At 41.3% G+C, this 27,848-nt stretch overlaps 1 protein-coding gene across 1 annotated transcript in view; it reads left to right on the plus strand.

Moving 5' to 3' along the window:
• The first annotated feature begins 314 nt into the window (after positions 1–314).
• The window catches only part of LOC122814488 (FK506-binding protein 5-like), a 175,903-nt gene continuing 148,369 nt past the window's right edge, over positions 315–27,848 (plus strand). The window contains exon 1 of the mRNA XM_044087064.1: positions 315–408. Coding sequence (XP_043942999.1) covers positions 315–408 — 94 coding nt within the window. The remainder of the gene's footprint in view (positions 409–27,848) is intronic.

Genomic DNA, 27,848 nt, shown 5'->3' on the forward strand with positions numbered 1-27,848 from the left:
TAGCCCAGCAATAAACATTGCTGCAAGATCTGTCTACCTTTTACCTACAGAATGAGGGAAAACTCCTGAACTAGTAAGAGTTAAAAAGGTAAACCTGGTAATTATTAGCACTATTAAGTTAACCAACTGACAGAAATGGTGAAGAGAAATAGCGCATTTCTGATATAAAGGTATCTAAAAATGTAATTATTCCATTATTTCATCCCCTCTCTTCCTGATAGCATCAGTTTTGGGGATCAGTAGAAGTAGCAAAATTTTGAACCAAATGTAGACATCTCTGGGAATGAGGAACATTTGAGAAAGTATCTGACATAATGTCAAAGGAGAATGAGAAACAGAGAATTGAACCTATAACATTTCTCACCAAAATCAAGTGTGAGCCCAATACACCATTCAGTATTAAGCAAAGTGAGGAACATTAGAGCATATTATAACCCTAATTAAAGTGATGGCTGCCCGCTGTCCCAATGACCAATTATGAACAGATCCTTCCATAACACTAATACTGAGTAATGTAACAACACCCAGTAGTTGTAGCTCTCGTGTGCCTCAGTACAAGAAAATATTATATCTTCCTCCCTGTTCCACAGAAAAAGAACCTGTTATACATTCAGTGTTAAGAATTTTTTATTTAACTGATATCCATGGTATACAATACTGAATCCCAATATTTAGTCAAAAGAACCTTTCATAAGAATACAGTAATACGATTTCACCATCCTGTGACCTTCCTAGTTGAAGTTGTTAGTTAGCTGTTATTAAATGTTCCATATTTTGACCATTTGTTCCCCATTTTGAGAGATTTTTTTACATTATGGACGTGGGAGGTTGGGAGTTGTGGTAGTTACAATAATATAAAACCGAATGCATTTTTTAACCTTTTCATATAATATATTTGCTCTCAGTCTACCACAGAACTAGGCTCTTGGATCTCCATAAAAGGGGGAATTCAGTGAAAAATCTTTCTCAGTGCAGGCACCAAATCTCTTCCAATGTTACCTGCTCGACACAGCCAATAGCGACAAACTCACTGCCGTACTACCTCTGTGACGACTCTATATACTGAGCATGTATACATCGTTAACTAAACTCTTCTAATTGTTCCCTCACTCTCTCTCTTCTCTCTCTATGTGTTTTAATTACATACTTTCTTCAGCCCTTAAACCACCCAGAACTGAAACTTTGGGTGAAATAAAAACTGCAAGTATTCCACCCACATTGCTGACCCCCAACAGCTAACATTAGTATTGACTAGTGAAGGTCTGCAACCATGATAGCCCAAACAATACAAGAATAATTAGAAAAGCAGATTTTTATTCACCCAGCCAGGCACACCTCTCACTTCATTAGTACAACAAATCAGGACAAAACCAAAACATTGGTGGGACAAAACACAAATCTAGAACAGATTTTGACCATTGCCCCCATTGCACTTATTGGTCCCCCCCTAGAAAAATTGCCATAATGACAATCTTGTATTACAGTGCCTTTCAAGGATAGAACATCAGAACTGAAATTAATGTCACCATTCAGTTACCTCACTCCTCTATGATCTGCCAAAACCCCACATTCTGTGAAGAGTAAACCAAGAATATGAGGCATAAAACTGGACAATGTGAACACATGGCCTGTTGAGGTGTCTAATACCTGGGCTGGATTCAGCATCATCTGACTGTATTCTCAAACATGAAGAGGGACAAGAGAAGGGGTAAAGCAAATTAACCCACCAACTGTCTTGCCTCCCTCATGCAGTCATCCAAATTTAAACTGGCCCCACCAGTGTAATTAATCTACATACATATCTATATTTTTATATACAAGAAGAATAGTGCTCAGATGAAACCATCCTCTCTCATCTAAGTTGTGGTCATGGAAAAATGTCAAAACAACCACGGCTGACAGGACTTAATGTGCTGAACGGAAGTGTAGAAAGCTTCAGACAGCTCACCAAGTCTGAACAAATTGCCCCCTTACAGAGTTTGAATACTGGCAAAATCTTTTATGTTATGCTTGTCACCATTCCCCTAAGAGTTACCTGTTCGGGAGGACTAAAGGTTTTGCTCTGGATATCCCACTTGCGTTACTGATAACTTGGACAAAGTAAAAACTGAAGTGAATTTGATGTCTAGTTCTAGCCTTATAGTATATAGACCTAGGGATTATGGAGGCAACTGTGACATATTATTGTCACCTAGATTTACAACAACCATTAGAAGTAATGTATACTGGATAAGGTAATCGATACAATCCTTTTGGCAAATACTCTACAAAGATTACTACCTTAATTCTACACTACCACATAATGTTAAGATCACTTACCACAGGGGAAAGAACTCAGTTCAAATTTTGGGCATGCACAGGCATGTTAAGGGACCAGCAAACTTCTTTTCACAGCCTCCTACACTAAGAGGTTGCTTTCCTTGCAGCCAGTGTAATGTTTCTGCACATCATCCAAACTAACAGTTTTACTATCTAAAATATCAGTAGCTGTTTTGATAAGCATGCACACATAACATGTGCAACTAATTGGGTTATTTAGCTTGTAAATTGCATTTTTCTTTCATTTTACATTGGCCAGACATCAAGGTCATTTAGAGTGTGTATTGGCGAGTACATTAGTGGTGCTGCGGTAGCATTGTCACCTGACAGTAAGACGCTGTCCGGTTCTATTCTCAGCTAGAGCGTCTTCTGCGTGGAGACATGCGTGAATGGGCGTACCTTCATTGAAGATTGTGCGTCAGGGCTGGTAACTCGGCACGTAAAAATCAACTACCAATCATTAGTGGACCAGAGTTCCGCTGTTGCGACCCCTAACCGGGAAAAGCCAAAAGACACAAATATTAGTGAGTACATTAGTAAGATCTGTTCAGAAACCACCCTAATACACTGTCAGTATACTCCAACTGCCATTTTTACATTCATGAGGATAGATAAACACTATGATAAGCTAGATAATATTCATCCTATTAACAGAAGTCTGAAATTTATCCTGTACATGGAAGTTTGAATTATAAAGCTAACGGATTATTCAGACAAGGATATTGCTTTCTCCAGGATTAGATGATGCCTTTTAGGTTTTTTCAATGGACCATGATATTGTGACAATGCTTATTTACATACTAACATTACTATTTCTTATAAATTACTTTTTTATAAGTGAGACTATTGTTACTACTTATTGGAGTTGTAATTCCACATATACATATGTCTAATAGGTGTTGTTTTTTCATATAAATGAGGGTTTTGACAACTGAGGCAATGGTCATTATATGCATGTCAGATTAAGTTATTAAAGAAGGTTTAAGGAACATTTCGAAAGACGTGCTGTTTTTTCCATGAGTGCATGCTACATTTCTGTTTTCAAGAACTTTCAGATATGCCAACAGGATCAGGCTATTTTAACAATATTCTTAACTTTCAGTAGTTTTTATGGGCATTGATTTAGACAGTCTCTCATTATTCATGCATGTTTATAGGTTCGTAGATTAATACTAGGCTAACTGTTCTTGTGGGACATTTTAAGCCTAAAAAGTAAACTCAACGCCACAATGAAGGCTGTCCAATTGCCAAAATCACGAACTGTCTATTGTATTCCAAGTACGACCATGGAATTCTTTACTTATATATATATATTTTTTAGTTATTATATTACATGACAAAACATTTTATAGTGATATTAAGTATTTTGAATCGACAATATGGCTCAGTATTTAGTTTCTTGTAGTTTTCTGTTAATTCCTTTGTAATTTTGAGTGTTTAGTCAGCCTTACTAAGAAAGTATAGCGTGTCAATCAATTGTACAATTATATAATTAATGATGTCAACTTTTCTAGACCAATGAGTGACAATTAATTGTTATAAAAGAAAAGGTTAATTTATATGGTAACTGGATTCTGAAGAAGTCTCAGTGTTGAGATGAAAGCGCTAAGTCCGTTACTTTTCTTATCAATTGGTTGCAGTATTTGATTTTTATTCAATTTTTCTTTTCAAGTGTTTAAATAAATATTTATTTTACTTTCACCATTCTGTGGTCGTACTTGGAATACAATAGACAGTTCATGATTTTGGCAATTGGAGAGCCTTCATTGTGTCGGAGCAGCGTTGAGTTTACTTTTTGGTTTTGGTTTTGTGGTGGACATTTTAAGCCTAGTCAGTTACCTCAGGTAAGAGTCAAAACAAACCAAAAATAGGAAATGTCATTACTAAAAAGGGAACATTTCCTTGTGGAAAATGTTCAGTATGCCAGTATATAACAAATGAGGCAGTAAAAATAGGTGATAAAAGTTTTAACACCATGGGAGTATATTCCTGTTTGAGCAGGGGTGTAATTTATTTGATTAAATGCTCATGTGGTAAGAATTATATAGGGGAGACCAAAAGAAGTTTAGCAGAAAGGGTAAAGGAACACATCAGGGATGTAAAAAACAAAAAAATTATGAGTCCAGTAGCAGAACATTTTCATTTGGTACATGGGGGGGTTATCAAGGAAATGAAAGTTACAGTTTTAGAACAAGTAGAACACCAGCATGGTAATGAAAATTTATTAAAATATATTTTAAAGAAAAAAGAAGCTATTCTTATCATGAAATATGAAACTTTGCAGCCGAGGGGGCTTAACAAGGAGTGCAACTGGCAGGGTTTTATATGTTGATTGTTTTATTAGTAATTATGAGCAGTTTTATTTAATTGTTTAATTGAATTATTGGAGCATGAAATGTTAAGAGAGTATATAATGTGGATGTATTAATGGATAAGTTTTTTACTCTGTAAAGGCAATAGCCGAGGCGCTAGAGATGACACTATAAGGTTTTATCAATAAATTCATTCTGGTGGAAAGTAGAGCTGTTTTTCACTGGTCTTTCTTGTGGTTATAATAATATTGCTTTTTGATTTGTGGCTGAAATATTTATTTTACTTTCACCATTCCGTGGTCGTACTTAGAATACAATAGACAGTTCGTGATTTTGGCAATTGGACAGCCTTCATTTTGTTGGAGCAGCGTTGAGTTTACTTTTTGGTTTTGTGGTGGACATTTTAAGCATAGTCAGTTACCTCAGGTAAGAGTCAAACCCTGCAACTTGTGTCTGTAAGGTAAACCAGGTTTATATATTTAAGTCTAGCCAATTAACCCATGTGAGAATCAAACCCTGCACCTTGTGTCTGTATGGTAAATATCTTAATCATTATGTCAAATTCCCTAGATATATATATATATATAAGTCCATGTCAGATGGGCGAAAGCTCAGTTAACCAACAACCACATTGAGACAACTTTGCCGACAGAACGAATCCCTGACAACGGTGAGCAGTGCAGACTGGGAGTTAGTCCCATTCCCTCACTGTAGTGCGATCTCGTAGTTGATATATTTAAGTAGGGGGGTGGGGGGTGCAGGGGGGCTTGTCCCCCTGCTCTACATGTTTTAATGTAGTTTTCCAGTGTATTACGGAAACGGGAATGTATTCTGATCTGTAATACATTGACTTACCATTGTCGGGGATTCATTCTATCGGCGAAGTCATCTCACTGATGTGGTTGTCGGTTAACTGAGCTTTCGTCCATCTCACATGGACCCATATATATATATATATATATATATATATATATATATATATATATATATATATATATATATGGGTCTAGGACATTTCACTGAATGCACATTTCACTGAAACTCAAATGACTGAACAGAAATCACTGAAAGCACAATTCACTGAAAACTCAATTCACTAAAACACATTTCACTGAAAGTTATATATGGCCTTTTCCCCACTGTAGTGTGACCCTGGAGTTAGTATATATAGTAAAGGAGGGTGTGGGGGGCACTGCCCCCCACATCAGGGTGTGAGGGGCGTAGCCCCCACATATTTTAAGTATATGTCACACACACACTGATGAACACCATAATGAGGCACAATCACAAACCAGGATCATTATAGAGCATGTGTTTGAGATGATCAAGTCACGATTCTGCTGCCTTGATATATTTGGTGGAGCCCTACAGTACTCTCCAGCCACATGTGCACACATGTTCATAGTCTGTGTCATGTTACACAATATGATCTTGTGGAAACAGCTCTGTGGTAAGATCAGCACAGGAAAGGACCACACCGCCCCCCACCATTGCCAAGGTCCCCACAGGCACAAAGGGACTTGGAGGAGGAATCCCCTGAGCCTGCACCTGTAAGCAGATGGATGCATGCCCAGTATGTCCAGGCCTTGACAAAGAATAATGCGTAGCACACACACACTCTGTCATTGTAGAGACCCAGGGACTGACACCACTCTCCCACTCGCACACACAGTAAAATGGATGCCACACACATCACACTACATGTACCTCACCATGTATAGGCTGTGTACTTCATGCATCTGACATAGGCAGCCCTCAAGCACTGTCCTCACAACTGCAGGTACAAGGTAAGTCAGTCTTTTTAATAATAAATTAATGGCATACTATGTTCTCGTAGCATATCTATGGAATTACTGCATGCAGGCATGAGAATGGGATGGCCTACTGGGATAGCAGCAGACAACCAACAGCTATGTGTGACAGCAGGAAATGTCTGCCCAAGACTGCCTTCCCTAGACTATGCAGTAGTCCCCAAGGTGACAAATCTCACTGCAGTATATGTGGGGTCTAACCAACTGGTGGGTCATAGGTTACATGCATGGATGTCAATGTGGGTGTCCCATACTCACCCCTCAGCCTCACTCAGCAAGTCATCTTTAGAAAACCATAAAGAAATGTCTGGCAAAGGCCCACAAATGGGGACAATGATGAAATACTCCCCTACAGACTTACACAGTGATATCACAGCAGGTCTTGCAATTGCATTAAGGCTCTGAAGGGTAGGAAGTCTGAAACCGAAATGTCTGCCAATACAACCTGACTTGTGGACTTTAGTGGTATGCCTCCATTCACCAGAATAGGCACAATGCTATGCTAAATGGAACCAAAATGTAAAGCCAGCATCAGCAGTCTGTGCAAATGTGTACAGTTGACAGGTGTGCCCCCAACAGACACACATGTTCCCATAGAAATGTAGTAACATTTATTTTTGTAGGGTAATAGCAGCAGAGCACACATTGCCAGGGCTGTCCCAATCAACTTGATAACTTGTTGCATGTCCACAATATGCAGGGATCAATGAGCTATGTATATGCATGGGTAATATTATCAGGATGTGGCCAGCACTTACTCCTGGCTGTTGTGTCATAGTGGCCTAGGTACAGTATTGTGGTTGACAGGATCCATGTTCCAAGAACTGTAGTGCCAATTATTTTGCATGTCAGCTACACCTACGGTAGGAGTGGTACACACTGTCCAGATGTCACTATCTGTTACTGCAGAAAAGCTGGACAGGTCATGGACAGGGGGCCAGACATATGGACAGTACACAGCTTGGAGTAACCTACACAGTGCCCACCACACCTCTCAGTTGTACAGACATTTTTAAGAATCCCCAGAGGTTTGCATCCTATTGTCGGTCTGTTTATCATGAAACTGTGGTTTTCTGGCAAATCATTGGCAAATCATGAAAGACAAAAGTTAGAAAATAATGACACATTATAATGTCAAACTTCATACACTATAGAAAAATACATGATAGTACAAAACCTGTTATTGTATCACCTATCTAGGTTTGTAAGGCTAGTAGTTAAAGATGGTCCCTATATTTAGGCCTTTGTCCCCCACGTACTTATGGCTTTGTCCAGATGTCTTGCTCTAAGAAGTTGAGAGGCATGATGCCTAGTAGGACAGCAGATACCTGTAGATCAGAGTACTGACAGGTCATAAACGGCTGCCACCTCACTATGTCAGCACTGACAACATGTCACTGGCCAATATCCATACCCCTGGAATGACAGGTTGTCACAGAAGGGGCACAAGTATGCCTTGTATATCCATTCTGCTTGTCCTAACACTTGCATTTGCCAGCCAACTATTTGCAAAACAAGAAAGGTTCATGTCAAAACATCAATGGCAGACAGTGGAGAAGCAGGCATCACACCCATAACAGAAAGCAGGCAAATACCAAACTGGTCTCCCAACTGTCTATGTTTGGCAGAACAGTATTAACACCCTGTCCCCATGTGTGGGCCTTTGTCTGACTGACATATATGGGCCTGTTCAGCTGTCAGTCTGTGATGGTTTGACAGCTAGGCTGACATGTAGCCTCATCATAACTTGGCAACACAAACCTCACAACTGCCACAGCAGATGTAGTGGTGCAATGATGGACAAACTGCTAAATGGGTACACTCTGAGGTGTGAAGTCCATAACCTTGTGTGTGATGTTGTGGCATTTACCCGCTCACACCAGAAGTACAAATACATAACATCAGCCACTGTGGCCAAAGCCCATGACTGGACTACAGAAGGAGAAAGTGACACACATAAGGGGAAGGGGAACCACTGGCCAGACAAATGGAGAATGTGCACACCAGAACAAATTGTACAGTAACACAGGTGCCCTGCAGTGTATGGGGTCAGTAAACATCACCTGCAAATACACAACACACACCCACATAAATGGAGGTCCACAACAAACAAAAACCCAAACAAAGGACACCTTAGAGGCAAAACACATGAGAACTCCACAAACCTAGACACCACAGACCATGCATATTCCACACACCAGGATCTTGCAAACACTAAGGCCTTACCATACACTCACCATATTACTCATAGAAGACTCCACTGTGAGACACACAGACGTGCTACCCACCAGGCAGGATAAGGAGAAAGTCATGGCTACATATTTGTCAGGTGCCATAATCTGCCATATCACACATGCACTCAAGTCACCCCACAAAAGGTACAGGTATCACTCTGGCCTGGACCATGGCAGTGTGAACAATGTCAGATGTACCTTCCTGGACTATAGGAAGACAGACATGAGTCAGCCTGCAGCATTCTGCTGTCACCCCGAATGATGGCTCAATACAAACAGAAAGTGATTGTCAGTAACACATGGCTTACTTACTGGTGTCATCCCGGGGGGATCCACTGCCTAGCAGCCTGGGAACATATGATCAACAGACCACACTGCTGTATTACAGATGGCCTTCATCTGTCTCACTTGGCCTACAGGACTCTGGCAAAGGCCCTTGCCTCATCCATAGTGCCTTTGTAGGGAAAGTCATGAAGTCCATACTACCAACATAAAACACCCAACAACCCCCAAATCAAAGACCATGCTGCTAAACACTAGGAGCATACCTCTCAACCTCTTGGAGCAAAAAATCTGGACAAAGCCATAAATAATGGGGGAATAAAGGCCCAAATATAGGGACAAATTTTAAATATTGCTCTCACAAACCTAGAAAGTTGGTAGAATAACAGGCTTTGAATTTAGCATGACTTGGCAGAATGTTATGAAGTCTGAAATACAAATGTCTGTCATTATTTACCAACTTTAGTCTTTAATTATTTCTGCGGTAGTGATGCTGCGGTAGTGTTGTCGCCTAACAGCAAGACGTTGTCACGTTCGATTCTCAGCTAGAGCATCTTCTGTGAGGAGGCATGCGTGAATGGGCTTGCCTTCATTGAAGGTTGTGCGTCAGGGCTGGTAACCCGGTACGTAAAAATCCACTACCAATCATTAGCAGACCGGTGTTCTGCTGTGGCAACCCCTAACTGGGATACGCCGAAAGACACAACAAGTCTTTAATTATTTGCCACTAACTTGCCAGAAAACCACAAGTGTATGACAAATGGACAAAAAATAGACAAACAGGAGGGTGGCTTAATGGCTAAGGCATTTGCCTTACAAACACAAGGTGCAGGGTTTGAGTCTCACAAGGGATAATTGGCTAGGCTTAAAATGGCTCGCAAGGGCAGTTAGCTTAGTACTAAACTATGAACTATGAACATCTGGACAATCTGCAAAAAAATGTACAGTTGAGAGATATGCCCACACCAGGATATGACCTTTCAGGTAAGAAGAATACCACACAAGCAGGAGATCCCCAGCCAGTATATCAGCAAGATGCTGGACTGTTTACACAGCTTCATCAGTCAATCGGATGTAGCCACGCCCCCAACTGGCCAGACTGTGCAAAAATATCTATTGTTTGGCTCATAATATTGGTCTGTGCATCATACATCCTGTATTACTCTGTTAAATTACTGTGATGATCTGAGGATTTCTGCCAGTAGGTAATGACACAATACATTCTAGTGTTAGACGTCAGATATGTCAGTAAATGTCTGCTAAAACAAACCCTGTTACAGTAGCAAACATTCCACATTAATAAGAGCAATATGTACAGTATCCCCCTATGTTTGGGCCATTGTCTCCCCATTGTGGCAGGCTATTTCCAGATCTAGCACACAAAACCCTGGACCAGAGTACAACTATCTCTGGAATGGAGTCCAACTGTTACTACAGAAGGTTATACTGGGCATGCTCCTACACTTAGAGAATGACAGCCCTTGTCTAAACCCACATCAGGCTATATAACAGTATTGTGCTAATATGTACTTGCATACAGACAGCTATGTACACCCAACTGACACTACCCACACCCATCAGACTGGATTACCCTTAGCAAGCTGTAGGTGGCCCATATGTGATATATCTGCATCTGCTGCGTGTGATACACAGACATATATATGGGCAACATATGACAATATCTCAAGCATACACACACATAGACATAGAGAAGAGAAAGACAGATAGTGATAGAGAGAGAGACACAGGGAGACACACACACAGAGTGAGGCATAGACAGGCATACCCTGAAAGGCATAGAGTGATGCCCTGCTGTGGAGAGTTGCATACCAGTTTTTACCAATCGCATGTGCCAGCATGAAGGTGAGCTCCATTGTGTAACACTACTGAGATATGGGTTGTAATATCACATCACCTGCCTGTGTGTGTGTGTGTGTGTGTGTGTGTGTGTGTGTGTGTGTGTGTGTGTGTGTGTGTGTGTGTGTGTGTGTGTGTGTGTGTGTGTGTGTGTGTGTGTGTGTGTGTGTGTGTGTGTGTGTGTGTGTGTGTGTGTGTATTAGTGTTTGTAAGTGTGTATACTTGTAGGTTAAAGTATTTTGAGGCTTCTCTCACCCAGTACACCTCCCATTGCCATACTTTACAAGGGCTGGTGATGTTATTCACTTTACAGGTACCTTGGGACACTCTTCACTCTATAAGCTCCATGGAGCGTGTGATAACTGTATAACACTGTAGTACCAATAACTAAATAGGTAGGGGTTCTAAACCCAATACTAGCAAGTGTGTGTGTGTGTGTGTGTGTGTGTGTGTGTGTGTGTGTGTGTGTGTGTGTGTGTGTGTGTGTGTGTGTTTGTGTGTGCACGCATGTGCATGCATGTGTGCATGTGCAACAACAGAATCCCCTGTGTGTGTGTTTGGGTGAGAACCATATCCACTGGGGGGTGTTTACAGTTTTCATTGGTGTTCCACCAAGTACAGGTCCCACTGGCTGCTTTACAAGGCCCACTGATGTCATCCACCTTAGAAGTACCTGTAGACATCCTTCAGCCTTGTACGTTCCATGGCACTTGCAATAACTATGTAATAGTATAGAATAAATAACAAGATAGGCAGGGGTTCTAATCTCATTTCTGACAAAAGTGTGTGTGTGTGTGTGTGTGTGTGTGTGTGTGTGTGTGTGTGTATTAGTGTTTGTAAGTGTGTATACTTGTAGGTTAAAGTATTTTGAGTCCTGTCTTACACAGTACACCTCTCATTGCCATACTTTAGAAGTGCTGGCGATGTTATTCTCTTTACAGGTACCTTGGGACACTCTTTACCCTATAAGCTCCGTGGCGCATGTGATAACTGCATAACACTGTAACACCAATAACTAGATAAGTAGGGGTTCTATATTCAATACTAGAAACTGTGATATGATGTGTGTGAGTTTGGGTGAGACCATATCCTCTGGGAGTGTGGGTTTTACCATTTTGAGGTGTGTTCCACCCAGTACACTTACCATTGTTCACTTTACAAGGGCTGCTGTCATCCACCATAGAAGTACCTGTATACCCTCCTCAATCCTATAAGCTCTGTGCCGCATGCAATAACTGTGTAATACTACAGTACAAGTAATTAGATAGGCAGGGGTTCTAATCTCAATACTGGCAACTATAGTACTGTGAGTGTGTGTGTGTGTGTGTGTGTGTGTGTGTGTGTGTGTGTGTGTGTGTGTGTGTGTGTGTGTGTGTGTGTGAGAGAGAGAGAGAGCATATACCCTGTGGGTGTTGAGTGTGTGTTGGTTTTACCATTTTAAGTCCTGTTGACTTTCTCACTGTGGCATTACTTTACAGAGCCAGTTAATGGCATCTGCTGTACATGCACCATGTTAAACTGTACAGGTCATACCAGCCATCTGTACATATGTATATGGAATATCCAGATGTTTGCAACCTATATGTTTCCGGTGTCCCCTAGCAATGGGCATTTATGGAACACATTGCCAGAATGTCATAGTCACTGTAGTGACAGAAATAGCAGCAGCAGACCTCATACCTGTCTGACACTTCATGCTGATAGACAGTCTGTTACTCTGTCATTGTATCACATCACCTTGCAGCAGTCTATCTGTGTTACAGCCACCAACATGCCTCCTAAACACTCACAGACAGACATCAGGTGAAAGCCATATTGGAAGCTGGGGCAAACTGCAAACATTGGGAACACCCATCACAAATTGCTGTGACACACATGGGAAATGCAAAGTAGAACAGGTCATGCAATGGAATGTACCTTCCAAAGGGTATGTGTTGTTACATGACAATAGCTCTCATTAATCTACAATGTCAGTCTGTAATGGTTTTACCAGATGTTGGCCAGGAAACCACATGTTCACGACCAATGTAAAGACATCATGTGTCAGAGATCAGGACAATCTGCACACATATACAGAGATCAGTGGTTTGGCCACCATCTGTACCCATACTTCTCAAGCTGTTAGAGCAAGGAGTGTTTACAAAGCCATATATAATGGAGTGACAAAGGCCACATAATAGGGACACCTGTCAAATATTACTCTTACAAACATATAACGGTGATAGAATAACAGGGTTTGCCTTAGCATATACGGTCTGAAAGTTATGATGTGTGCAACTCATAATGTGTGCCATTATGTTATGACTGCAGCCCACAATGGTTTGGCAGTGATTTACCAGACAGACACAGGTGTATGAGGAAATGGACCACTGATTTGTGGCATGCATCAGGAAAGTCTATGTAAACTGTACAGTTGAGAGGTATATCTGAATCACCCTGCAGGTTGCAGTCCATGTTTGGCAAGCTGTAGCCTGTGATGACAACTGCAACAGTTAAGAGGTCCCAGAACTGTAGAAGATGAAACATGTCATACAGTTCTGTACTGATTGCATAGAGAAGTGATTACACATCAGAAGCATCATAATGTCATGGGAAATGCTGTAAATGAAGGTAATGTCACACAAAGAGGGTGTCATACTAGCATACCAGAGGACATCCTGTGTGTTACATTTGCTGTGGGCATGCTATGTGCTGCCAGCTTTCACATTACTACAACTTGTTTCCACCACTTCACAACTGATAATGTCACACACACATTGTGTGTTGCCTATGTGTGTGTGCAATATGTAGACATGAGAAGGCCCTGTGACTAATGTGTGCCCACAAGATGGGCGAATCAGTTGGGGTTAAAGTCATGGCTAGGCCTTTGAGGGACCTAGTGCCAGTTCTCGAGTAACCTCCTCTGTATGTATGAGCCTGTGGTGCTACAGAACACTGAGTTGACATGTATGAAGGCTAGTTGTCTGTGACAAGGAGTATGTATGCAAGGCCACACTGTCTGCCAGTTGTGTCCCTCACACACTGTTGCATGCATACACACCTGATAAACATATACATATACAACTGTACCTTGGCTATGAAACGGTCAATGTGTTTCCACTCTGCCATACTCCTCGTTGGTGATGCAGACACACAGACATCTGGAACACAAACAGAATACAGCATGTGAGACTACATTCAGTCAGCAATACTAACGCCAATAATGCATCATGGCTAAACAGGTACATACACTTTGATGTGTGCCCATAACAAATGCCAGCAGACAGCACCTTACACAGCATTACATAGCTACACTGTTCTATATTCACCCTGTGCATCAGACCCATATTAGCATGTCGCTGCATTGATGGTATGGATGACAGGGATGTGGCACAGGTATCATCATATGCACAGGGTGTGGTGTGGGTTTGCCAGAATTCTAGGCTGGTCCATACGGTTGACATAATGTGTGTGTTTGGAGGGGTGTTCTTGAAATGGGCTGTGCATAGGGGCTGTGTGTGTCAGGTGGTGACATACTTGTGACTGAGATGTGTGTGTGTTTGTATGCTCACAGTCACACCATGTGGCAGCCCTACACAGGGGTATGTTGGACAGCTGTGGACCATACATGGCAGGGTGTACAGTTCACCATCTCTGGTCATGGACATGGGAACTGGCCCTACCAGGGGTCTCATTGGCACCACCAGGTCCAAGGCCAGATGCAGTACTACTCCTCAATGGTGAGTGCTGTCTGCTGGATCCATGTCCCTGATGGGACCAGCCAGGACCATGTGCCCATGGCCTACTCCATTTTGGTGTGGACAGCACCCCTCCTTCGGTAGTGCTGGTGGTACTGCCACTACAGGAGTGTGAATGTGCATGGCCCAGTGGACCCTCAGCTGATGTTGGTGCTGACCTACGTCCACGTGGCCAACGCCCATCTCCCACCACGCACTCCAGCTCAGACATTCCACGGTCAAGGACTGCCAACATCTCACCCCACCATCTAGCCATGACCTCAGCATAGTAATGTCTGGCCTCAGCAAGGTCATGGAGGTTATCACACATGGCAGGAAGAGTTGCATCCAACACCCAGAGTATCTGTCTGTTGTTGCTTTCAGTAAATGCCTGTGCCTCCATGATGGTCCAAAACATGCATCTGGTGACACCTGTCCTGGCACTTGCAACAGGGGCTTAATGGGCAGCAGTCCTCCTTCGAGTACCCCTTTCCATCTGTGGATTTTAATTTCTCCAAGTCCTTTGGGTTTCTAATACCATGATGGGAATGGACCCCATTCCTAAGTCAAAGTACAATTAAAGTTCATGAAATTAGTATTGTTTCACTCTTTGATGTCAGCCCAAAGTGCTCTTCGCAGCACCTGCTATGTGCCCAGTAATGACTCCTTCTGCAATTCGTATGGTGTTACATGAACTGGTAACATATCTAAATACGATTGTAAATTCTTTTTTATAAGCCCCGTTGCTCCTATTACTATTGGAACTGTCTGTGTATCTTTCTTCCACATGGCTCACATTTCTGCCTGCAGATCCAGGTATTTTATGACTTTGTGTCTCTCTGTATGCAAAATACTGTAGTTACTGGGTGTGGCAATTTCAATGATCAGTGCTACTTTTGTCTTCTTTTCTTGGACCACTATATCCAGTTTTCTAGCATCTGTCTTTTGAACTGTTGGTATTGGGTGATCCCATGTGATATAAACTTCCTCATTTTCTATGATTCTTTGTGGCTCATGTTTCCAGTGTTTTTCAACCAGTTCAATACCATAATGTTTGCACAATCTCCAGTGTAGCAGTCTCATCACATTATTATGCCTTTCAGTATACAGTCCCTCTGCCATTAGTGCATCACAACCAGCAACAAGGTGTGTGACTGTTTCCAATTCGGTTTTACAAAACCTACATATGTCTGTTTCTCCCACATGTTCATTGGACTTTGTAAACCAGCATGTATGTAGCCCACTATCTTGGGCTGCCAATATTAACCTTTCATTTCTTGGTTTGAATTCTCCTCTCCTTAACCATTCCTGCATTCATTCTTGATAAACATCAGGCTTTTCCAGAAGTTTTCTATACTTGCAACTATATTTATGTTTTTTCCACATTTCTTGCATTCTCATCTGGTTCTTCACCTTACATTCTTTCTTTTGCTTTTTGGCACATTCAGTTTATCTGCTTCTGGTTTGATTTCCATTCCTGCTTGACACTGATATGCTTCTGCTAAATTAAGCAGAGATGTCATGTTAGATTTATTCTCCTCATGTTTCAAAACTTTCACTACATTTGGATCTTGTGAGGTCAATAAAAATGTCTGGAGTCACACGATTGCAGATCTATACATGTTATCAATTTCAAGGAGGCCCATCCTTCCTTTGGAATGGGGAATATATAATCTTGGTATAAACTTATTTTTATAAATCATTTGGTAAGCATGAAGTATCCTTCTTGTTTTAATATCCAGTCTATCCAACACTTTTTGGGGCCAGTCAGTCACTGCAAAACTATAAGTTAGGACAGGAAGAGCAAATTGATTTATAGCTTGGATCTTGTTCCTAGATGTCAAGGCTGTTTTCAGGATTAATTAAAGTCTTCTAAAGTACTCCTTACTAAGTTTTATTTGCATTTGTTCGTGTTTTATTGCTGATCCTTCATCAATTCCCAAGTATTTATACACTCCATCTTGCTCAAGTTCTTTTATATCACATTCTTGTCCCAAACTGATGTTTTCCTGGTGCTGGAGTTTTCCTTTTTTAAAGGTTGCTTTTGCACATTTATCAAGACCAAATGGCATTCCAATGTCATCTGAAAACATTTTCAGAACCTGCAGCTGTGCTTTCAGTTCCTCATCTGATGAGCTATACAGTTTTAAATCATCGACAAAGGGAAGATGGCAAGTCATTAGACTTTGTTGTTTTCTATGAGCCAAATTGTAGCCATGGCCTAAGCTGTTAAGTAAACAGCTTAATGAATTAATTGCAAGGCAGAATAGCAATAGTGACAAAGAGTCACCCTGGAATATCCCCCTTTCAGTTTTTATCCCTGGGATAATAATCTGTCCTTTATCATGGCTTAATTGCAAAGTGGTCTGCCACTGTTTCATGGTTACTGTAATGTAGTCAATCAGTGTAGGGTGTATCTTATGCATCTTTAAGTACTCTTTTATCCATGAATGTGGGATACTATCAAATGCTTTTTTGTAGTCAATCCATGCCATACTTAGATTCTTCCCCTTCTTACAGTTCACCAATATAATTTTGTTTAACAACAAATGAGCCTTTGTTCCATATGACTTTCTTTTATTGCCCTTTTGTTCTATTGCCATAATTGAATTTTCTTCTAAATGACTATAAACTCTGTCAGCGTCAATTCCCATTTATGGTTTATACATTGTTGGAAGACAAGTTACTGGTCTATAATTTTTAGGGTAGCTTCCAGGCTCACTCTTAAGTAAGAGCATTGTTTTTCCTGTTGTTTCCTGTTGTGGTGTGTGTTCAGGGTGCGCATGTAAATAGCTCTTACTCACGGTTAAATCCTTGTGCAAAGAAGTTAATACTTTAAGCCAAAAGTTAGGTACTGCATCTGGGCCTGGGGCTTTCCAGTTAGAGGCTTTTCTCAACTTTGTTTCAATCTCTCTAGATATTATTTCATCCCATTTCATATTCTGTACCTTTAAACTTCTTATTCTTTCTTTTACTTCTATCCATTTAGCATCTTTGTTATGTTTCGTAAGATCTTCATAGATACTTCTCCAAAATGTATCTACTTCCTCTTTTTTGGCGGTCTTTCAATTCCTTTTACCTTATTTCCCAGTTCTCTTAAAATATTTTTGGATCATCAATAAATTGCTTATTTTGTGCTTTTCCCTTATATTTTTCTTTGTATCTTGTAAGTCTTTCCTCCTGTTTTGACATTTTTAGTTTCTGCCTGTGTGGGACCTCCTCTGCTCTCTGGCTATAGCTGATGTCTACACTCACACTTGCCATAATCACCACACTAGCCTGTTCCATGCCACCACCCACCAACTATCCATTATCTGTGGCTGCTTGGGACTAGGTATGTGTGGGCATTGTGATGGTGTGCAGGGACATTGTGGTCGGCAGTGGTATGCCAACCGATGGCACAGATTCAGTCACTGACAACCCCACCTGTGCCTCACTTTGACCATCAACATCATCAGAGTCCACAGAGGCAATGACATCAGGTTCTGGGCGGGAAGGACCCCGACCCCCATGTCCACCTGTGAGGGGAAGACAACATATGTAAATTAATATAATAAGTAATAGAAAGCTGGTGGAACCAATAAACCCAAAAAGTACAATAATAAAAAAGGATAGGCATATAGGCTGGAGGATAAAATACACTTGTAATTTATTACAAAATAGAATAGGTAAGTGCTTTCGAGGCAACCCTCTTCATGTTGAGCCATGTTGAACACCATAATCTGACACATGCTTAGCCAGTGCATTTGTAGATTTGTAATTCCGAATGTCATTGAGATGTTCCATCACTCTCTCCTTCAACATACAATTAATTCATTTTACCAGTATAGAATGGACTACATAGGTTACTCTTAGCCAGATAGACAATATTCTTTGTAGAACAGTCCGCATAAAAAGAAAATTCTATGGGCTTCAAGTGTACCGGGTGCATAACCATACAGGTAGACCAAATACTACTACAAACATTACAGGCTCTGCATGGATAAGTACCTTTGCATTGTGAAGCAAATCTCTCACATGTACTATTGTGCTTATAACATAGTCTCTGTTTCAAAGGTACTTATCCATGCAACATGGCTTCAAATTCTTGGTTTTACAAAAAGATAAATGAAAGTTTGAGAGAAGGTGATGTTAATAATGAGACGGAATATATTGAACTGAGATGGATTGTGGACTTTAAGGCTTATTTGGCATGTGGCCTTAATAGTGCCGTCTCTTTAAAACCTCTTTTGAAAAAAAGGGGTTTACCACACTGACCTCTTAGATGTGTTTTCATTGGCTATTTGTTTTATTTAAACCTTGTGTTCTTGCATTTTTTATTAAGGTCTGATGAAGAGGGCTGCCTCGAAAGCACTTGCCTATTTTATTTTGTAATAAATTACAAGTGCATTTTATCCTCCAGCCTATATGCCTATCCTTTTTAATTTTTTTATATAAGTAAATTAATACCTGCACTATAAGGTTTGCTGGTACACATGCACGCACGCACACACACACACACACACACACACACACACACACACACACACACACACACACACACACACACACACACACACACACACACACACACATGCGTGCACACATACTTGCACACACACGTGTGCACGCACACACACACACACACACACACACACACACACACACACACACACACACACACATATACAGGTGAGGTGGCACAAAGGCATTACACAGACCTCACAATATCCAAATGGTGGCATGCATGACACATGGTCAGACCACAACATACACACTCTGGACAAGCCCTCATCATCATGCAGTGCAGCCATTTCCACTTAATGTTAGTACTAATATACACCTTTGGGATATGTGATAGTGTTAGTAGGTGATGGGCCTTCACCTAGCACACATTGCACCAGTGGACACATTATTGCTGTTCACCGGTAAAGCACAGTGGCAACTCCTACAGAACATACCTCTCAACTGTACAGATTTCTGCAGAATGTCCAGATTTTGTGCTCATATATTTGGTCTGTACCTCATAAAAGCTGTGTTATTCTGACAAATTACTGGGATGATCTGAGGACTGATGTCACTAAATAATGACATACATTTGAGTTTCAGACTTCAAATCCTTCAGTGATTGTATGTTAAAACAAATCCTGTTACTCTAGCAACCTTCTAAGCTTATAATAGTAATACTTAAAATATGTCCATATGTTTGGGCCTTTGACCCCCCATTTCATCAGTCTTTTTCCAGATTCCTTGCACTGACAGGTTGAGAGGTATGCTACAGAAATGTTACATCTCCTGCAAATAGGCCCATGTGATGACCACTGTGATGCAATGCAGTGAACACCACCACAAGTGAACATGCATATATCACAATATGGATAAGAGTAACAGTTGTGTGCATGGTAAAATGCATGCCTTTAACATGCCTAGTGTATTGGTGAGGCACACATGTGGTCAGTGTGCAGAACACTGGACAGTTGAATAGTATGAGCTCAGTATATCACATGCAGTTCAAACTACACCTCTGCAACAGTTGTTTACTATGCACATACCCTATATAGGTCTCTTAGATTTGTAAGGCAAGCATATGTATCATAGTGGTATTCACAAGTGATGTATGGATATTTACAACATCCCAGTAGCTGGCCTGGCAGTGTCACAGTCAGTATTGTGCAACACACACTCCAATAGTACTGACTGTGTGTTGCACAATACTGACTGTGACACTGTCACAGTCAGTATTGTGCAACACACACTCCAATAGTAGTCATATTTGAGCTGACCTTTCCTGGGGTGACTCAGGGTCCAGAGCTGTGATCTATGTCACTGCAGACAGAGCCCAATGTGATGGCCATAGATGTTGAACAGAAATATATCACTACAGCAAGTCTTGTTGAGACATATTGTTTAACTTTCTATTTCCCATTTTTGAATACCCTTCTGCATTTCATAACATGCTTATTTGTTAGACATACCTATTTTTCCCCAAGTATTCTGGAAGCTTCTTGCTTCTCACTTCCTCTGTGTGTTACCTTTGTGTCTCACAGGAAAAGATCTGTTTTGCATAGGCAGCAGCTTGCCTTTTATAGGTAATGCTCATGAGCAGGTGATGGCCTGTGTACCAGTCGGTGTCCCCCACTTGCTAATTGCATCCATAGCCGGCCTTAGGCATAGGCCAACTAGGCAGCCACTTAGGGTGCCGGTCTAGTAGGGGAGCTTTTCCAGTATTTATTTGCTGTAGGTAGACCAGGATGGGAGCACTAGGTGGTGTGGTGGTGGTGCCATGAAGCCCTTTTGCCAAGTGCACCAGTTGACCTAAGGCCGCTCCTGATTGCATCCAGAACAGCTGCATTGTTAATCTAATAGCCAGTGGCATGCCAACACACTCCTATAATTAATTCATGTGGGCGTTGGCCCTTTCCTTGCCTGTGAAGAGGACATCATGGAGGTGTGTGAGCTACAGCTTGTCAGAGGGTAGGTGTAAATACCTCTTAGAACATGAAATGTGGAGACAGCCCAACAAAATAGGGGAGGAGGTTCCAGACTTAAGGACAGAATGTAAGTATTGCTGTTATACAGTTGGAATAATGCTAGTTTAACAGGGTTTGTCTGGACATGCATTTTCTGCATGATGTGAGGTCTGACAGTGTTATGTATATGACATAACTCCCAACTGTATGGCTATCTGCAGAATGCCCAGAGGTTTGCCTGTTATGTTTAGTCTGTTTCTCAGATAGTTCCTGTCCTAGGTAAATCAGTAGGATACTCTGGGGATATCAGTCAGTAAATGCTGACATCCATTTGTGTTTCTGACTTCATATCCTTCAGAAGAGTTATGTTACAACAAACCCTGTAACACCAGCAACTTTTTCAGTTTATAACAACAATATTTTAATTATGCCCCTGTTTTGGGGCCTCTGTACCCCAATTATGCCAGGCTTTGTCTAAATGTCATGCACTAAGAGGTTGATAGGTATGGTATATTATTATTTACTTCCTTCATTCCTGATATCATCCCAGTCATGTTGCAGAATCCCAAACATGTTATGAGGAAGAGGCCATAAATATGAGGCCAAAGCCAGGACATTATGTGGAACTTTGTACAGTTGAGTGTATGTCTGGCCATTGTTAGCCTGTCAGGATTGTGTAGCAGTGTAGTGTTTAAATATTAGTTGGCCTTTGTAGGGGGGGCAGATGTGAGTGTCATGGATCCTTTTCTATCTGACTGTGCATGCTGCTCCAGTTTCTGGTGGTCTATCGGCTGTATATGTTTGTATGGGCAGACTGAGACATGTCCCTGTACCACCTTAGGATTGTGACTTGGGGCAGTATATATAGGGATAGTGTGTGACTGGCAATCAGGATATATTTTTCCACACAGTCGTTATACTGTAGTGTTCAGTTGGCTAACCAATATGTCACTGTGACTGTGGTGCAATTGGTTGTGGGTATGCATTTTCACACCGGTGTCTGTTTTCCACTTCAGTTACATCCCAGTAGTGCATGCTATATTTGCTAATGCATGTGTAATTCCCCAGAGCTGATTTGCAGTAGTGTTGTGTTGGTCTCACTGTAGTTCGGAAGGTGCTTGGTGACATGCTTGGTAGCTCAGTGTAGTTTCCCTAATGTTACATGACTGCACACATAGCTCTCAACTATCCAGGTATAGTATTCATAGGATGTCCAGTTGTCTGGCTCATATCTTTGGTCTGGTCCCCCATAACTGCTGTGTATTTCTGACAAATCAGTGGGATGATGTGAGGATTGGAATCACTAATTAATCAGAAGCAATTGAGTCTCAGAATTGTTATATTTCAGCCAATATAGTTAGAACAAATGGTGCTACTGCAGCAACTTTCTCAGCTTATCTACTCAAGTATTTAAAATATGTCCCTATTTTCATACCTTTGTCTCCCAACTTTGTCAAGCTTGGTCCAGCATCCTTGCACTAAGAGGTTCTGAGGTACTGCACTGCATGTTTATATATATATATATATATATATATATATATATATATATATATATATATATATATATATATGTGTGTGTGTGTGTGTGTATGTGTAAAAGCATTAGTGATTCCACAGTGTTTCTTCCCTATTGTTAAATGACTGCACTGCATGATATGTTTGAAAAACCACCAAAAATTCCTACAGCTCACATGGTGTAGTGGTACATTGCACTGACTACATTGTGCTGACTATAGTGTACAGGGTCCTGGGTTCAAGACCTGACAGAGCTGCTTATTTTGTTGCTGAGCAGAACAGGGGCTGATGGAGACAGAGTGATTAAAGCAGGTTTAAAGGGCTTTAAACGGGTTTGCATGGTTTTGCATGATGCTAACCAATGCCAAGAAATGGTTAGTCCATTTTGGCATCACTTAATGCTGTTTATTCCCACTTACACCCATGCTAATTTCTTTAAAAGAAAAGAAAAAGGGGTGATAGGAACATGGTGAAATAGGGGCATGCAGAGGGAAATATAATATGAACGGTAGCTAGGGATATGCAGGGCGGGTGTAGGGAAGGTCCATAGCTATCCATTTCTTGTACAGCAACAGCTGTGCATTTGTACAGAATTTGGAGATGAATTTGGGTGTCAAACCTCAGAGAGAGAGGTGATGACAACAGAAATGTGTTGTCAACCCATTTGGACCAAATTACATGTGCCCAGTGGACATGTGTGCAAAATGGACAGCTTTGTATGAGGTAATATTTTGGGGGGGACAGATGCCCTTTTTTTTAGGTGAGAGTGGGATGTTGGGGAAGGATTGTAGGTACTTCTGGGGAGGTAGGTTGGGTAGGGAGACAGACAAGACAGCAGAGCAGATAGGGGTGGTATATGACACGTGGGGGTAAACACCTTGGATAGGGAGGGTGGTTGGAAATCAGAGGCCCATGAGCCCCCAAATGGATACACTGGGACTGACATCCCCACCCATGGGCAGTCAGCACTGCAACTTCATGGCCCCTAAGGTGGCTGTGCTGCGGGCTGGACAACAGGGCCAGCCTGCCCTTTGAGGTGCACCAGTTGGCCCTCCATATGGCTCAGCTGTCCATCCAACTTTGAGCAGATGATGCTACGCACCATAACCCAGAACTGGTAATGGGCTCTTCTCCACGATCCCATGCCCGGGGGGGACAGGCCCCGTCCCCTGAGGCAGTTCCACCCAAAGGTGGTGCAGGGCCTGCGGAGGAGAACATTCCAGGGTAGGTCCCAGTCGTGCTGGGGCCCAGTGCTACGGCCATATGGGGCGGGACAGATGGATCCAATGGGATCGGCCTTCCCAAACATGCTATGGTGTTGTGGGTTTCCAACAGTTATTGGTTAATCATGCACAAAGCATTACAATATTAGTTATAACAGCATGCATGGGTGTTCCAATTACCCAAAACAATAGATTTGAAACAGTTGCATTGCAAACAGAGCACATGCATAAATGGAACAACAGTAAGCATTATAATAGCATGCCAGTTACATTGACGGCAACAGGCCACCAATGATCGTATTTGAGCAAGGTTTGTTAATATACAACCAATTCAATATATCAACCATAATAGAATGAGTTTCTATTATATAATCGAAGATGCAATCCTTCAAATGCATCTTGATCGAACTTGAAAGCACGAAACAGCAAAATAGCGAAACAGCATATAAATGATTTCTTTCCCTGGGAAAGAAATCACTTGGCTGCCTCCGTTACTTTGCCATTTTCATCACTGTAGTGCAATCTTGGAGTTGGTATATTTATGTAGGGGGGTGTGGGGGACAAAGCCCCCCACTTTATGTAATGTTTTGAAGTTTTTATTTTTTTATTTTTATTTTTATTTATTTATTTTTTTGTGGAACAGCGCTTTTTTTTCCCTGGGAAAAAAATTGCTGTTCAGAGTGTTCAGGATTGTAAGCTTGCACTTACATGGGGTTGATAAATCAGCATTTGCTTTTTAAGCATTCACTGATTTAATATAGACCCTAATAGAACACATGTCTCTACATTAGGTTTGGAGAACAACATACCCATTGATTGTGAATGATAATTACTGATGCATTTAGGGGTGGGGAGAGAAAGAAGTCCATTAACAACTGTATAGGCTTCTATTTTTCACAACAGTACTGATCAATAATCTACAGGTCTGCCCTCACTTTACATCAACTTATGGCCCATAGTTACTGTAGCACATACATACCTGCTAAAGTGTCAACCTAGAATGGTATGTGGCAAACTGTGACAACTCTGGATACATGACTAGAGTGGACTTGTACATGTCAGAGTTACATATATGACACAGAAAGGGGTGCCCTGCACTCATGCCGTGTGGGTGTGCTACTGTCATACTCCACCTGGATTTCTATCTGTGTCCATGGTTACTGGCAGCAGTGACCACTAGCCATGCCAACATGACACTTGAGAGACATGTATCGGGAAGAGTGCTTGGTGTACGTACCTATCCTGCTGTCCTTTGCAGCCATGGGTTTGGACAGTGGAACAGTTGTACACAGTGTATTAGTAAACCCTTCTTACAGCTACTACAAACATTTCTTTACCTGTAAGACCTGTGGAGGAAATATCTGTTAACACTACCTGACTGTTTCTACACATATTCAGGAATTCTTGAATGAAAATATGCACACAGCTTACTACCACTCCTGGGATTCAAACCATGTCTGGGTGTGCAAAAAGGAACAATAAAGCATATCTCATCACACTGAGCTACTGGGAAACTACTATTGCTTGACTGATTTCTGCCTATTACTCTCTTGGTTAGACAGTCTAATCTTGTTCTCCTGAGATTCATGTATGACAGATAGTTAAAATACTCTGTATTTATCCTTTGAAATAATACAATCTGGGAAGCATAGGTTGGCGACACACTCTAATACATTACATGTTACTATTCAGTTTTCAGATCTAAGTGAAGGACATATTTCATGTATCATGTATATCTTGTTTTACAGCTCCACAATCTACAGGTTTGCATAGCAGCTGGTTCTCATGACAACCTCGGTTAATGCGTACTGTCTAAGCCATATTTGCTGTGGAGAACCTGTTCACACTCTATTTCTATTGCAACATAGCAGAGTAAACACAACAGTTTGTGGTATAAATCTTTATTACAGACAAATGGCACTTTTATTACTGGATATCCTGTAGAGCAATATTAGTCTGACAAATGTGTCATTTATTCATTAGACACAGTACACACTACACCTACTGGCAGTAAACAATGTACTCCTTCTACTTTATGGCATTATATACTGCAAGATAGATCTGTACTCACCAGCCTGTTGGTGCATCCGTGCCACTCTGTTTGCATGAGCATCTATGTTACTAGCCCTCTCTGCTGCAGCTGTAGGGGTGAGAAACAAACATTATGCATACCTGTCTATCACATACTCAGGCTAGTATTTGGTACACCTATATCTGTTATACTTACAAACTGCTGGAGCATGTTTGTCCCAGGCATCTTGGATTGGTCCAAAAGTGCCCCCTTCCTCTGCTTTAGTTTGGCATAGTGGTGCTGTACCTGCTCACCAGTCCGAAGGATACCAGTGGCACTGATGAGGTTGTGTGCCAGATGGTCTCAGGCTTCTGCTTTATACTGTGAGCCCTGGTACTGGCCCTGCAGCAGTTTGTTGTCATGGTTTTCAACAAGGAGCTTGGCCATGACCCTAGACTCCAACATGCCCCAGGACTGTGCCTGAAAGTGTGAGCCCTCTCCAACACCTGACATTGTTCCTGCAGAGATCAAACTACAACAGGTTCTGTCTGTATTCCCACCTGCGCAGTTTAAATAAGGCCATATTCCCACCCTTTGCCATTACTGGACCATTTTGAAACTGCTGAGCTAAGCTTAGCAATGTGCAAACCTGCTAAGCTGAGCTGAGCAGTGCTTAAAGATGTAGATGCTGAGCAGTGCTTAGCAGTGTGCAGTTCTGCTTAGCTGTGCTGACTGCTGCTTAGAATTGACTGATAAGCAATGCTCAAACCAGTTAAGCAGAGCTAAGCACTGATAAGCATTGCTCAGTCTTCATTTTACAGAATATTTCAGAATTGCATTTTAATTATTCCTTACTAACATATTATTAAGTGTATGTGATCTATTTTACATGATGCCCCCCTGTGTGCTTTCATTACATTACCTTGGGGTGTGACTATACTGTATGGCACACTTGTGTTTACATAAGGGTTTCATATATTTTATACACTGACACTTCACTTTTGGACATGCTACACTCCCCTGATTGACAAATATTATTTACTGCCTTATTTAATAAAATAAAACTATTTTACTAATGCTTTCCCATGTAAAAGTGAAGGGCTTGCCTTAGTGCTCGAACTGTGAACTAGTGCATGCAAAGTGGAAGCTCTAACCACTATGCTAGCTTTTCATTGAGGGTTTTAGCTGTACATTTCTATTTAGCTCCTTTGGGATGTTTAAGCTATGCTGACCACAGCACCATGACATGCAAAACCACTTGGCTATGCTTAAACTTTACTTGGAACAGAACAAAAATTAATGAAAGGACTTTAATTACATGTATTTTAGGCTTTGTCCAGATTTTTGCCTCTAGGAGGTTCAAAGGTATGGTCATACCTCTCAACCTCTTAAAGCATGAAATCTGGACAAAGTAACATAAATAACAGTGGTGCAACAGCCCAAAAATAGGGACGATTTTTAAATATTGCTCTTACAAACTAAGTTGATAGAATAACAGGTTTTGCATTAGTGTGAATTTTCTGAAGGGTATGAAGTCTGCAACTCAAATGTCTGTCATTATTTTCTAATGACTATCTTTAAATATTTGCCACTACTTTGCCAGAACAACACAATTTTATGCATGATGGGCTAACCATATCAGGCATAGATCTGGACATTCTGTAAAAATCTGTACAGTTGAGAAGTATGGCTATGGTGAAAGTGCCATATGGCACTTTCACAATGCAGGGAGTGTGTGACAGTACCTGTCACATACCCCCTCCATTGCTTCCCATTGAAATTCTTGCTTTCAATGTCCGCAGACACTGAAAGCAGTTAGGAAGTGCCATACGGCACTTTCAGAGTGCAGGGGGTGTGTTGGATGTGCGAGCAGTACTGCAACACGCTCCCTGCACTCTTTCCGTGTCCGTGTCCACAGATCCATTCTCAGCAGCACACCTTCATGAATACGGATGGCATGCTACTGAGAGGTGAATGCGAACATGGACATGGTTCACTCTGTGCAGAAATAACACTATTCATACACAGAGTTTATTGAATCCCGGGGAATGTTTCCTTCAATTAATTTAACCCTTAGGGGAAAATGAAAACGGTCCAAGTAAATCAGTATTCTAATCAT

Source organism: Protopterus annectens, chromosome 10.part0, assembly GCF_019279795.1.
Source record: "Protopterus annectens isolate FY-2018-M chromosome 10.part0, PAN1.0, whole genome shotgun sequence".
In the NCBI taxonomy this organism is placed as follows: domain Eukaryota; kingdom Metazoa; phylum Chordata; order Ceratodontiformes; family Protopteridae; genus Protopterus; species Protopterus annectens.